The following is a 14,526-nucleotide window of genomic DNA, read 5'->3' as shown; positions in this document are numbered from 1 at the left end:
CTCAACAAGATATGTTGGGGGTGGGGTGGTGGAAACCAGCAAGAAAAAGCAGTTCAATTAATATACCATTAAAGAACTCACAGTTTATGTGATCACTCCTGGAAAATAAAATTTTCCACATTTCTAAAGTAATGGAAGGGCTCCTTTCTCCTTGTCCTGGGTTTGTATATCTCAAGAATGCTTTTCAGCACCAACAGCACCTCAGTCACTTGTGTGCGCCAGGTAGGGACACGGGCAAGCGGGAAGCCCCTCCAGTATGTGAAGAGAAGGAGAGAATTACTTATTGCAGAAATAAAACTGGGGATATTCAATAGAGTATGGCAGAAATGGCCAAGGGCTTGCAGACCACACAGGCTGCTGTCTTAGCCCCTGGACATACTGGTGCCTTAAACCTAAACATAGGTCACTCAGACCCTGCACACAGAGCCTTCAAACCCTGTGTGTAGACTCTTTTGGGCCTTGTTTATCTAGGCTGCTCAGGCCCTATATACACACACATCTGAAGACACTCTCAGGCTAATATAATAATATAATATAAATATAAATATTATAAGCCCCTCAGACCCTCTATACTGGGCCTTCAGGACCTATATATATGCTCATCGTACCCTACACACAAACCTTTCAGGACCTATATGGTTGGGCCCCTGAGAACCTATGTACACATCTTTCAGCACTTAAATATATTAAGCCCATGAGAGAACATATACAGGTCTTTCAGTTCCTACATGCAAGACCCTCAGGCCCCATACACTGGACATTCCTCATGTAAGAGCATTTCAGGAACTACAGACATAGGTCCCTGAGACCCCCCCACAGGACTTTCAGGGCCTGTATGTAGGTGCCGCAGACCCTCCACACGGGCCTTCCAGAACACGTACGGACACCCCAGACCCTCCACACGGACCTTCCAGCACACGTACGGACACCCCAGACCCCCCACACGGGCCTTCCAGAACACCCTACACCCCTACACCAACCCCTCAGACTCTGCACAGCTGCTGGGGGCAATCCCGCCCCCCAGGCCCCGCCCCGGTCCCGCCCCCTCCCGGCGTGCCACAGCCCGCGGAAGCGCGGCCGCGGTGGGTAGGGCTTATGTGCGGTCCGGAGGGGCTGAGGTGAGCGCTGGCCGGTGGGAGGGGGATTCTCGTCTGTTTCTCCGCAGCCGGAGTCTCCGTTCGGATTGACCCTTCTGTTCCCCGCGCACCGGCGGGAGCAGGTTGCGGACACGTAGGCGGGTGCTCTGCCGTGAAACAGGCTGAGACGGGGTGCCCAGGCCCAGGGCTGAGGGAGAGCTGCTGTCCGGGGAAACAGGCTTTTCGGGTCACACGGGGCTTGGGGTGCGTGTTGCAGCTTCTCCATGTCTCGGTCCTTGCAGTAATGCTGTAACTTCTTCCCTGTGAAATAGGGTTCAGCTTTTCCTTCTGGGAAAGACACAGGAGAAGGAAGGCTCCCCCTCAGAATGCCTGGGCGAAGGGGGGCCTGCAAGGAGTGTTTTGGGGAGCTTCTAGCGCAGTGTGAGGAGCTGAGTCTCTGCTCCCCGGGTTCGGTTGTTTTGTGGTTGCTGGAGGGGGTTGCTCATGGAGCTGCCAAGGCTGTATGAATTACTGCTCTGTGTCATAGCTAATGTCAAAGCAGTTTTTCTTAATAGCGGTTTGTTAAACAGCTTTAACTTCACTGAATGGCCAAACTGTGTTTGATGTGAAGTTTGTTTTTGGAAAAACCTGCAGGGTGAATTGGGTTAATAAACTGCTGAGGGTATAGAAAAGCCTGATCTTTATCAGACATGATTTAAGTATACTGTATTTGCCTTTAGTTTAATGAGCTGCTTGGGAGGGACAATAAATCTGAATGTGTTCAGTTGCATCTACTGAGTAGGGGTGGGCAGGTCAAACAAAGCAGGATGTTTTTGAGGCTTACTGCTCTAGAAACCTGAGTGCCAGCTCAGACTTCAGTTACAGTAAAGGTCTGGCTGGCCTTTCCTTTTAATCAGCTACATGACCGTTTTTCTCCCTCTGTCTTTATTTGGTGGGCAGTCCAAGCTGTATGTACTGAGCTCAGTATGTGTGAACACTTGTACAAAGAGCATGACTGCACATAGCTGTCAGCAGAGTTATAATCTGTATTATGTTTCTTTCTTGTTTGTAGAACACAGCCCTGCAATCACTAAGATCTAATTTCTTGTGTTATTTGTGACTACTTGACCTGCAAGCAGACAGCAGATACCCTTGCATTACAGGTGAGGATGGTATTGCTGCTTGCTGGGGTGTGCAACTTGTAGCATGCTGTGGCCCTGCTCTCAGGTACTTTTAACTTTGCTGAAGTAATAATTTGACTGATACTTACCCTTAAATCTGCCCTGTTTGGAATTATTCTTGTTCTGAAGCATTTGAGCAACTTTTTCCTGAAGCTGTAGGAAAATAGCTTGCTTTTTTGCAGTGTGAAGTTGGGTTGACGTTTCTTTTGGAAAGCCTTGTGCAGTGCCCTGTGATTTGGAAGGAGGAGCGAAGCAGGCGTGGAAGAGAGCTGTGGAAGAAGCGTGCTGCCTGGTGCTTCCTGTCAACCCAACTTCAGCTGTGCCATTTTCATAAGATATACAGACACACATACCCCCCAGTAAAAACCCCAATGCAACTCACTGTTTCTGTGCACTCAGTAAAAATGTATTTTAAGTGGGGTGGTAGCTTTAAAAAAACCAAAACAAAACCCAAAAAAATAACAACAAAAAAAATACCAAAACCAGGCAAACAAACAAAAAAACACCAAACAAAAAAAACCCAAACGCCAACCAAACTACTACTCTGTTTACAAAACTAGCTACAGATGCTTACACTGTGTGTGCTTGTCCCTCTGAAGCAACACAGCACTTCTTGGCCAGCCCAGGGGTGCAAGGGAAACCCATTCTAGTATCATCACTGCCCACTTCTCTGGGTCTCTTTGGGGGGTAATTGTAGCCACCAGTTTCAGGCAGCAGCTTCTTTAGCCAATATAGCTGCTGCCAGAAGAGGACATAGAGGGTCCTGGAGTTGTTTAAGAGGATAGCCATCCTCTTAAATTTTCTGCTATTCAGTGGTATTTTAGAAAGAGTATAATGTGTACATTCAGCTTTGTATCTTAAGCTCACATAATCCCTGCTTGTTTACTTGTGGAAATGGCTTGTTCTCTGGCCCATTTTCTGCAGAAACTTTGTGATATTCATGATGTGTCTGGAACTGAAGAAGTTGAAATTTCATGCTCTGGAGGAAAAAGCGAGTCTTGCTTACATCAACATTTGCCTACTGGGGGCTCTCTGGAGTTCAAAGTCTCTTATTATATTAGTCTTTGTGTAACTTCTCTGCATAGGTTCCTCTTAATCCCTCTTGGGCTGAGAAGTCAGGTTCCAGGGTAAGCTTGCAGTAGTGTTTTCAGAGGAGAGATTGTACTGGTGTCCTCAGGCGGTTTAACAGGGCAAACCGCAAGATTTGCAGTTTGCAGAATCATTTGAAGTCTCAGAAGGGCTTTGAAGCAGTATTTTGGAAACATTGCATTTTTCAGGTGATATTTGAAGGAGTCAACAGCTATGTTCAGATCTTGGATGTGGAAACAACCATTCTGAATTTCTGGAGCAAAATAAGTTCTGTAGAAATCATGTCTGGTTTCTTACAAAAACATGTTACATGCTGTTCTACTTGCTGCAGTAGCAGTTCTGGAAATAGACTTGAGCTGGGACATGGAGATGCACATTTCATTCTTCTGAAGTTTTCAGTGGCCTTGCTGGTACACAACATTTTAATACGGTTCAGTGCAGTAGGGCTGAGGATGTTTGTGTTCAACAATAAGAAAGCTTACTTGCTAGTTTTGCAGAGACTGCATTCCTGCTGGGACATTGCAGAGGTATAAGTGAAGAAGTATCTTGGTGTAGGTGTGACTGGGTGGGATGATGCTGCCTGGGATAGTTCCATAGGAAACAGTTAACCAGGGTCGTCAAGTATTTGACCCAGGATTGTCGCCATGGTTGTATGCCTTTGAGAAGAACATTGTTAACTTTGTTCTTTTAACATAATGGTTTAAGAAAGGTGTGCTGCAGATGGCATGGCTACCTCCTAATGAGGAGGATGGCTGTGTATCTTTATGGTGATGTTCTGAACACTTCTCTGCAAGGAGGACTCAGAATCTGAGTCAAAACGCACTTTGACTGCCCAAGTACATAGTATCCAAAAGTCTTTGGCAGGCTTGCCCCTTAGTGAAAGAGTTAAGATACTATGAACAGAAAATGTAGCTTGACTGTTCAGATTATGCACTGTTTTACTGTGGCTTCTGTAGTGTTCTCTGAAAAGTTCTTGGCTAGTAAATTCTGGGCTTTGTCTGCTGCCTTGTCTGTGAGTACAGTGACTACTTTTTCCCTCCAAAGAAACCTGCCATGGAATTTTCTTTCATGCACTCTGGATTTAACCTCTGTCAAGAGCAGCTTTTAATTGCAGTCCCACAACTGCTTGGAGCTGGCAGCACCACCACGTGAAGAGATCCTCTTGTCTGAGGTGGCACTACTGTGGATATGTGGTAGGAGAAGGTAGAACAGACCAAAGTGCCGAGGGATTTTATGCTGTAGCTAGCACAAGGTGGGAATATGCAGCTGGGGGCAGGCCAGCTGCTTGTGCTGGCTTATAATAGCTGTGAATGTGTGGCCTTAAATGCTTTGCATAAACATCCTTTGATTCATTATAAGGTTTCCTTTCCATCCCTGCAGCCTGTGACAACTTGTCACCCTTTACACACTCCCTGCCCTGTCCCCTTCAAAACATGTTTTTCGGGTTGTGTTTTTAAATAAAAAAGGTGGCTGCTCTTGGGTTTCTTTTAAGTCACCAGAGCCCCTCAAGCTCAAATTCTTTTTTTTTTTCTTTTGGACTTCATAGCTCTTTGAAAAGAAACCCAAGATCCTTCTGTAGACAGCAAGATAGATGATCATGGTTTGAGATGACCAACACTGCAGCTGACCCGTGCTTGAAACATGAGAGTTGTGAATCCGTGTGGCTTCATAATTTGTAGTGGGTCAAGTCTGTCATGCAGATAAAGCTGGTCTATGGCAGCTTTGAGTATTCTGAGTCAGACCCAGTATCTGTACAGACTGTGTTATGTACCACCACTTTAGCATATGTGTTTTCATTAGTTTGATGCAATCTTTCCATCTCTTTTTTCTTTTTTCATCTTTTTGCTTCAAGAGCTAGAAGAGTGATTTAATTTTTTTTCATTAAAATCTTAGCTATGATACAGACACCAAGAAGATCGGCAAGATTGATGCCTGCCTTATGCCAGTTGGTGTTAAAGAACACAGGAGGATTGTCACTGTATTAGATGCCCTCTGTGTCCACACCAAATGTATGCTTGCTGTATATTGGAGTTGCTCAGGAGTTTGCCAGCCTCTGTTAATTTAACCCCTGTTTCTCTACACCTCTTCTTAAAGCCTGTAACAATGGGTTGCCATTTCCATTAATATAGTCCCCCTTTTTTCCTGATGGCTGAAGTTTGGTGAACTGTGAAGTAAGAGTCCTCCGTCCACTGATGGATATTTTGCTTTTTGGTTTCATGGCTGCAGGGAGGGAGGTGGTGGGCAGTAGTGGTCAGACACCACAAGTCATCTGTTCCTCTGCTTGTATTTGCTCCAGACAAGCACATGAGCACAGGTGTGCTGTTTGCCTGGCTACTTTGTAGGGAGCCAAGTATTTGTTGCTGCCTTTTTCATGCTGCAAGTATGAAAAGCACAAAGCATTAGCCAGGCTTACCCATATTATTTTTTTCCCTCTGTAGTTCAAGCTGATGTGTTGCTGGAAGAGCAGCTGCAGTGGTTTAAACTTGCTTTTTGGGTTTTTTTTGAGGAGAATCAGTTCTCTTGAAACCACAAATTGCCATCTATTAGATGATTCACAGGTGCTGTGACCTTTTTGTTTGTTTCAGTAAGATTTTCTAATTTAAAATTTCTTTGGATATGTGCAACTGAAGTGTGGCTCTTGGGGCAGGAGAGGCATTTTCTAAAGCAGCAAGTAGCCATGGCTGGGGTAGATGATGTTTCTGTTTAAAAAGTAGAATGTGCAAGGGGGAGATTACTGTATCGTGATACTCAAATTAAGGTTCTTAGTGCGTTCACAAATCTCTTCGTCCTTGTTGGAGAGGAAGAGATACAGGCTTCTTGTAAAATTCTGAGATGATCTGCTGAATATGTACCTCCAAAAACAAATGTGTTGTTTTTTTGCTTTTTTTTTTTTCTGGAGCTGGATGTGTATCTGCAGGTAATTCAAGCCTAAACTGTCCCCTTCACAGCCTAGTGAGGCTTTTGCTTTCTCCTCAGACTACTGACATTCATCTCTTCCAGCATCATTTTCTTGTGAAACACAATTTTTTGTTAAGAATTAATGTGAGTTTTCTTGGAGCCAAGTGAGCCATAAACATCTCTTAAGTCTACTTCAGCTGCTCTGTTATTGTAAGGTACATGCAGGTAGGTGACTGTAAGCTGGAAGAAAGGCAGAAGGTTCATGGAGAGTCTTTCCATTTTCTCTGAAAGTTAGGAATTCTCAGGAAAATCATATCCAGTCAACACTAATAGTCCAGGCAAGTTAAATCACTCAGGTCATTAAGCAGCCATATTCTTGCTGGCTGTAACTTTGTACAGAAAAAGGCAGAAGTGTTATGTGTTTTATCCCTCTGCCAACAGTGCTTTGACAAACCTTTGTTCCTCAAAGTGGAATTTTTCCTCCTGTGAAAATACTGCTCTGGTGTGCCTGCTTGTATGGCTCATCTGCAAAGGCAGCCTGATTGTTTGGGAATAGTGATTGGAAAAAGAAAATTTCACATTGAACTTATTAAGATAGAAGTAGTTATGAAACAGAGTCACTATCCTTAATAAGGGGTGAGATAAGTTTTGGGGGTTTTTGTTTGGAGTTTTTGAGTTGTGGGGGTTTTGGTGGGAAAAGGAAAACGTTAACCAGGAAAAAGCAGCGCTTAACATTAATTTCTATGGAAGACTGTAGTTGCCCCTTAAAAAGCTACTGTGCATTGTTGGAGACTGACTGTCTGGAGTAGCAAGCAAATATTTTATCCTTGCTGAAGGTGCTGTTTTCAGCGATGCTGCAACAGATGTAACCAGTTTATTTTGTTTGCGTACGCTCATTTTTTTTCATGCGTTTCTCGAAAGCTGCAGTTTGTCGTGGCTGTATCCACTCAGAAGTCTTCTAGTGACTCAGCTAGCAGGTTAGATTTGAGGTTGCTGTTGAGCTTGCCAAGTGATGTTTCTTCTGCCATTTTAGTTGGCACCAAAGTCTTTCCGCGGTGAATAAACACTCCTGCCTCCCTTTCAAGGGAAGACCAAACCAGCTACTGACCTACACACTTATAATCCAATTGTTATTACTAATAATGTTTTATTAAAAATAATCAAAAGTATTGTGTGCACCCTTGCAATGTATTGTCTTCTCTACTTAGCACTGAAGATCAGTGAAATTATTTTCTGTCTTGCCTGTTTTAATCTAGACTCTGTGCAGCAGTGTCTGGGGCTACTGACTCTTCTCTCGCCAGTTTGCTCAAGTCTAAGGTGAAGCTCCTATGGTAACAGACTTGGTAGAAATTGGCATGGGTGACTCATATGGACCAAGGAGAAATGGTTAGTTTTTCTGTACAGTACTTGCTATCTTAGGATGATTTGCAGTTTCTAGCAGGTAGCCCATGTGGAGCTTAAAAGTAGGGGATGGATTACAGCAACTGATAGTAACAGAGAAACCTAGATTTTCCTTAATTTAAATATAGTTAATAGTAATGATTTATGTGTTAAATTGAGGAGAGGAATGTGTGTGCATGAAAGTGGTAGTTAAGTTGGATTCCAGCTAGCCATGGTTTTGCTGGTTTATTTTCCCTTTTTGTCTTATGATTCTAAATGATCAATTAGGCAGAATAAAGCAAGTTGTGAGATGAGGATGACATGAATAATGGAGTCTTAATGGATATCATCCCAGTAAGTCATTATACTAAATAATGGTGAGGTGATTGCAGAACACAGAAACGTGTTGGCAGTGCAATATTAGACTAAATTTTTAAATATGCTATGAAATGCAGTAGTATGGCTGTAATAGCAGCTGCATTCAGAGCAGAATAAAAGGTTACTACTAAATGCTGGCTATTTGAGGGATAGCAGTGATTGTCCCCAAGGGGACGATAAGGATTATAGTCATAGAGCTGTAGAGTTAGGAAGTGTGCATTTTCAGGTCTGAGGATTTTAGGAAGAGATGAACCCTTGCTGCAGTGACAGTTAGAAAGATATTGCCAGGCTATGGCTTAGATTTCTGCTAAACACCTGGTAGCGCATTATTGATTAGTGCTTTGTGGGTTCATCAGTTTGAATCATGCTCTGAAACAAATCTGGTTTCCCTCTCTAGCAAATGAATGTGATCCAATATTGCCCCAATCTCATAGCTGAGAAGAAATTACTTTTTCTGCTAGATTTCATTTTCATTCTCAAACCTGATTTATGCATCTTGGTAAGCTAATAACTTCAGTGATGTGAGTGATCCTTTATCTGAAAATTGCACTGGGTAAGGTGAAAGCTTGGAGGGTTGAAGAGGAGGAGCAGTTCATCTTTCTTGGGCAAGAGGGAAGGACAGTAGCTGGAATCCACCTCTGGGTACCCTTTGTATGAATTATCCTTGTACAAATCTCTCTCAGTGGTACCAGTTTGTAAATGGAAAATATGAAGAACTGGGGAAAGGGAAAGTCAAAATTAATAATTTAATTTTGGTGGAGGAAGGTTTGATGCTAAGAGGTTTCTTCTCTTTTCTCACTTTATGTATCTCAGATTATTTTAAGTATATCTATGTTAGTGTTGATAGTGAAACTTCTCTCCTGCTTTGCCTCTTCCCTTGTGCCTTGACTTTTCCCTCCCACTGGATTTGTTGTACTTTTTCCCCAATGCAATTTTTTCTTGCCCTTTCGCAGTCATGCACTTGAGAAGATTGCTTGGGTTAGGATGTCTTGGTGTGCTTTGACAAAATCAAAGTTCACTTTTTCGTGGACATACAGCTCCAGAAAGCTCTTTCAGGTCTCTGTGACTCTGTCTTAGCCAGTCCCTGCAGAAGCCTTTATCCCCAGGCAATGCCTTTTAAAAGCAAATTGCTTTGGGGCATATCTTACTACATAATATTTTTCATTTAAATTTACAATTGAAATTCTGCACTAATGTGCAAGCTTACCATGTCCTAGTAAAACAGTTCAAATAAAAAGTGCCTGTGAACCCTTCTCTGATTAAAAATTAAACACCCGTCAGCTTACTCAGTTACTGTTCTCCCTCTCATATGCTTGTGCCACCGAGGCCACCTCTAACATCAAAAAGCTGCTTTAAGTGTGTTTCATCTTAAAAACAGGTTGTTCTGGATTGTCCAAAAGGACTACAAAAAGTTCAGTGCTGTGGGGTACCCACAGTGTGAAGAAATCTGTTTTTCCTAGGCTGGACTACTTAATGCTTTCAGTCTTGAACCCATCAGTTAATCAGAAAAACAGGTGTTTGGTATCTGAAAAAGGATGGAAGAGAGTTGGGGCCTGCCAATTTGTATGTGCACTGAAGAAATCCAGGGCTAGACTCCTGGTGCTCTGGACATGGCAGGGGGGAAAAGCTGAGAGCCTGTCTGAATTTCTTTGCAAAACAGGTTAGTGAATTGTTTGGGGAAATAAAATAGTCACATCAAGCCAGAATGTATGTAGCTGTAGAAATAGTTTTGCATTTCTTAAGCAATCTGGATGTCCTCAGTTTGAATGATGTCCATTATGTCTTGGATGGGTAGTGGTACTTTCCAAACAGGTTTGTGGGTTTCTTGGATGTCAAAGACACTAACATGTTTATTGCTAAATTACAAATACATGAAGCTTTACGCTCTTCCATCTTGCCAACAGCGTGTACTGACAGAGCAGGGCTCTGAGCCTTTATGTGGTGGCTATGCGAGCTGCCTCAGCAACTAGGGCAGAAACACAGCTTAAACCAGGAAACTAAAACATGGGGTCAAAGTGGGCAGAGATGCCAGGTACCAGGATGGGCTGTCAAGTCTCTTTTGGTGGAGGCTTGGGGTGGATTTTTCTCTTGTTTAAAAATGTGTAAGCATTTTTAGTTTTCTGAATGTTCAGACTCTGAGGATTAGGGTTTGGTGGAGCCGTTCATATTTAATAGTGGAGCAGACAGTCAACAGCTGTTTAAAACCAGCTTCTGTTTCTAAATCTTCAAGTCTGTTGGTTGACTCTTCTGCTTAAAACAAACAAAAAAAACATGCCCCAAACGTGTCTTATGGCATAAATAAAAGCAGTTTGTCATTCTTTTCCTGGAAAAAAGCCCCAACTATTTCTTTTGTCCAAGGATATTAATTCAGCCTCTGAAAGTAACTATAGCGCTGTTCTGAGCAAGAACTTAAGACTGGCTTATCTCTTAGAAAGAGAAACATGATCTGTAGTTTCTTTGTAGCTGTAATGGTAGAACAAAAAAAAAATAATGCATTAAATCCTGCAAGAGTTGATGTTGTATGTTATTGTAGACTGTAATCACATTGGTACTTGGGAGTTTTATGCTTTATCTCTGCTTTATTCTTTATACTACTGCAGATCATGGTGTTAAGCTTTTCATTGCTGCAGTTAGGGCAAGATGCTTTTTTTTAATATTTTTTATAAGTGAGCACCAGCTTTTAGCTCTCTTGGGCAATTGCTATCAAGTGGGCACTGTCTGGGTGAATGTTCCAGCACCATCAGGGATAGTGATTACTTGGACAAAGTGGATAATAGTGTTTCTTAAGGCTTAGACATAGCAAACATTTATGCAGTATGAAAGCCAACAATCTGAAATATTGTAAAAATCTCTTCAGGCTCAAAAGTAAGCACTGGGGGACTTGATTTTAATTTTGATCGATTAAATTATACTGGCAACAGTTCCTTTATCCATTATATCGTATGCATATAAGGGTGTAATTAGGATGGGGAACCTAAGTAAGGGCAACTATTAGCTTCTTGGTGAAAATTACACATGCAGCTTTTTCTCTGTGTATCTAATAGGAATTCATCCCCAGAGATGAAATGGATGCATCAGGTTTGTATAGGATGGAAATTACTTTAAATTTTAAGTAAGAGTTGTTTTTCCTAACAATTGCTGTTGTTTGGAGCTGGAGAAGATCGGACAATAAGCACTGTCGGCTGGCTGTATTCCATTAAAACTTCAGTCCTTTAAAAATAAATAGGCTTAAAATTAAACATAATTATAATGCTGACTGTGAAGGTTAAGATGTGCACAGATGAATATAAAACGGATGCTCTTCAGGTACACTAGCTGTGAGCAGCGGAGTTTGTTGTATTTGACTATAAACCAGGGTGGTGAGGCTTGGAACCCTGTGGCTTTGCCCTACCCAGCAAGAGCAGTATTGCCATCTCCATCTGACTTTGCCATCATTTGCTGGTGCTCCATCCTATCTTTCTTGTCCCAGGTCAGTGCAAAAGCCTTACATCTGATAATGAAAAATAGGTGGTGTGGGACTTCCTAATGATTCTTCATTATCTATCTATGCTTTCCTTCCCCTTGCCACATATTTCTTTATTGTGCTGTGAAGTCTTCAGATGCATCTCCACCACCTCTTGCATTAAAAGATGTTTAGCTCTGGCACTCAAAATGATATGCTGAATATTTTATGTGCATCTTCCCTCCCTCTTCCTCTCTTCCCCTCCCTAAGTTCACATCAGTGGTTCACATTATGATATCCTGAGCTGTGTGTTGCTTTAATCGGCAGAAAATGGCAGTAATATATTCAATTCTTTATAGCTGGAATAGGATAACACATCACACATGTAAGATATGTTTGCATAAAATGGTCCCAAGATTCTCACTGTTAGAAGTTAATGGTTTAGCAAAATGGTGGCATCTCATGTTGCAAAAGCAAATAGAAACCAATAGATGTGACTTTATTTTTGTGTTCTGTAGTTATTTGCTGTCTGGGAATTTTTTTATAGAATAGCAAGAATGGGGAACAAAATGAAAAAAAGGGCCACTGCTCCCCTGCGCTCCACTTCCAATGCTGGCCTTGGGATTTCTTTAGCTGTTCTGTTCCTAATTTCTTTTTTTAAGAAATTGGGAACAATTTTTGAATCATGACCCCGTGATCAGAAAGTTGAATTTGCATCAGTTAGAAATAAGGTCCAGACCTTTTCTTTTCTGAGGCAACATTTGCCCTTCACCATTAAAAAAATTGCTTTGTCGCCTGTAGCTGGAGTGTGTGTGTGATGAGGTGATGTTTTTGCTGTTCAGATTCCTCCATTGTAATAATGTTTAGATTTGTAGCTCTGGTCTCCCATTTGTCTCTGTACTATTGTGTGTAACAGGGTATGGATTGTATTTCATGAGTTTTGACACTTTGAAACTTGCTTTATACTTGAAATTGAATATAACTGGTTTGCTCCAGGCTAGCTAAAAAAGTGATTTAAGAACAGTAGGGGTTTCTTAGGAAATGTGGAATGACTGGTCTGGGATTTGTTTCATAAGTTTGCTTGTTATTTGCTTTAATTTGTGTTTTAAAATCTAGCTGTGTCTTTCCCTCTGGTCAAATGGTTCTTACTTACTGTAGTTGCTTGAAAGATGTACCTGCATATTCCATGCCTTGGCCCTTGAACATGTGAGTGCACATATTTCCTCCTAATGAAGTATGCTGGGGAAAAGCTGAAGAGGAATTTGAAAAGCGCTGTAAGAGCAGCTGAGAAAGTAGCTGGGATGTGACAGCAAAGTGTGTCAGCCAGGTGTATGCCCATATGTAATACCTGTCATTTGCTATTTATTAGGCAGGTTACCTGTTTCAGAACAGCTAATAAACACCTGTGACAGTTACTTTTTGAACCTCTCCTATTTTAGAAACAATGCAAACAAATTTCTGGTTGGTGACCAGTGTGAGAGTCCACAACTGGAACTGTTGCTTTACTGATGTGTTGTTCTTACTTGACAGGATGTTTCGCCTTCGATTTCTTCCCATTGCAGCAGGGCTTTCTGCTGTTTTGCGGCGTTACCATGGGACGGCACATTACCCCAGGACCAGGCGTAGGCTCGTGATGGCGGCTTTCATAGGGACAACTGCAGCGACAGCAAGTGCCAGATTTCTTTGGCAGAGGTATTTTTTGTTTGTTTGGTTGGTTGTTTTTTGTTTTGTTTGTTTGAGACCTCATGCTGCTTTAGTCCTGTACTTGGAGATGGGTTTACCATCTGCGGGAGACTTTGTAAAGCATTATTGTGTGTCCTGCTTCTGCTGCATGGAAGGAATAGCTGTTGGTGACTTCTGGGGAACTTCTTTGCTGCTGTGAGTAATCAGAGATGTGAAAAAGCTCAGGGCTGAAGTGTTTAACTCTGTAGCTGTTCTTACATGGCCTGTTTGCCCTTGGCGTGGTTTGCTGCCTGTCTTCCCCTTGCATGGTGATGCTACGTGGGCCTGTGGCGGTGTGCAAAGAGAATTTGGTTGACATGACCAAACTGGGTCAAATGAAAGCAAATGTGCTTTCAGCTTCTGGGAGGGCTTCTAGGCATAGCATGCTTGGCCAGAGGAGACTACTTTAACTTTCTTTGTGTTCTGCTGACTGCTACATAAATAAAATGTATTAGGGGAACAGAGAAGTACAGTCTATCCTTTGGTGGTCAGGTAGCTGCAGGCAGGATTTAGGTTGTTTTTAAGGGCCAGAGTCCAAGGACACATGCTTATGGGCCATGAGGCTCAAAACTTGTTCCTGTAACTGTGAGGAGAAAAGGGATATCTGTGCTTGTCTGAGGGCTCACTGAACCTTGGGCCCATGCCACATTTGAAATAAATCGAGGACTACCTTCTCTTCTCTCAAAATGTGGGAGCAGCATGGCACCAGCAGTGTCACTTGAGCTCATGACTGCAATTAAAGTCTCAAAATAGACAAAAAAAAGACATTGAAAGGTCTTATTTTTTTTTCCCAATATTTAGGTGATTTATTGCTGGCTCTCTTTTCACGTGTATTGTGGCTAGAAAGCTCTAGTTTAATGCAGTAGGAGGAAGATGATGGCTGTTCCTAGAGCTGTCAAATCTTGATACCTGCTCAGGCTGAGGAAGAACACTGTGATCCAGCACAGTGTCATCTTATGCTGCATTTTTCTAAAAATCTGCAGTTATGTAGTGCCTCTATCCATAGATCCTGAATGCCTTGGAGAGATGGGCACAATAACACTCCTCTTCAGGCAGGAAAGTGAGCAGGGTTTTTCGCATTTAAAACATTCTCAGTATTATTGTTAAGTATGTAGGACATAATGTCAGACTGAAGCTGTCCCAAAGACACAGAGAGAGATTGTATCTCTCTGCTGTAGGAAATTCACCCTTGCTTTTAAAACAGCCAAATTATCAGTTGTTAGCTTTGCCTTTATGAGGGGGAAGGTGCTTTCTGCAGCAAAGAGCTGCTAATGGTATGTGGAGTGCTAGGTCAGGGTTGTTTTCAGGGAATGTTTTTTTTTTTGGCTCCTGGTGTAGTTGTCTGTTCCTTGGAGGCCCC

At 42.3% G+C, this 14,526-nt stretch overlaps 1 protein-coding gene across 7 annotated transcripts in view; it reads left to right on the top strand.

The window, feature by feature from the left end:
- Nucleotides 1–1,045: 1,045 nt before the first annotated feature.
- Nucleotides 1,046–14,526, top strand: part of MICU1 (mitochondrial calcium uptake 1) — a 112,257-nt gene continuing 98,776 nt past the window's right edge. For 3 of the 7 annotated variants that reach the window (XM_031053036.2, XM_031053035.2, XM_031053031.2), the window contains exons 1-2: nt 1,073–1,118; nt 12,975–13,136. In XM_031053036.2, the coding sequence (XP_030908896.1) occupies nt 1,096–1,118; nt 12,975–13,136 (185 nt within the window). In that variant the 5' untranslated portion in view covers nt 1,073–1,095. Of the gene's footprint in view, nt 1,119–2,148; nt 2,304–12,974; nt 13,137–14,526 lie in introns of all 7 variants that reach the window. The other 4 variants (XM_031053037.2, XM_031053034.2, XM_031053032.2 and 1 more) reach the window with 4 other exon arrangements.

The sequence above is a fragment of the Melopsittacus undulatus genome, chromosome 4 (assembly GCF_012275295.1).
Source record: "Melopsittacus undulatus isolate bMelUnd1 chromosome 4, bMelUnd1.mat.Z, whole genome shotgun sequence".
Lineage (NCBI taxonomy): Eukaryota > Metazoa > Chordata > Aves > Psittaciformes > Psittaculidae > Melopsittacus > Melopsittacus undulatus.
Note: the sequence above shows the minus strand (reverse complement) of the source record. Positions and strands in the feature narration are given on the sequence as shown.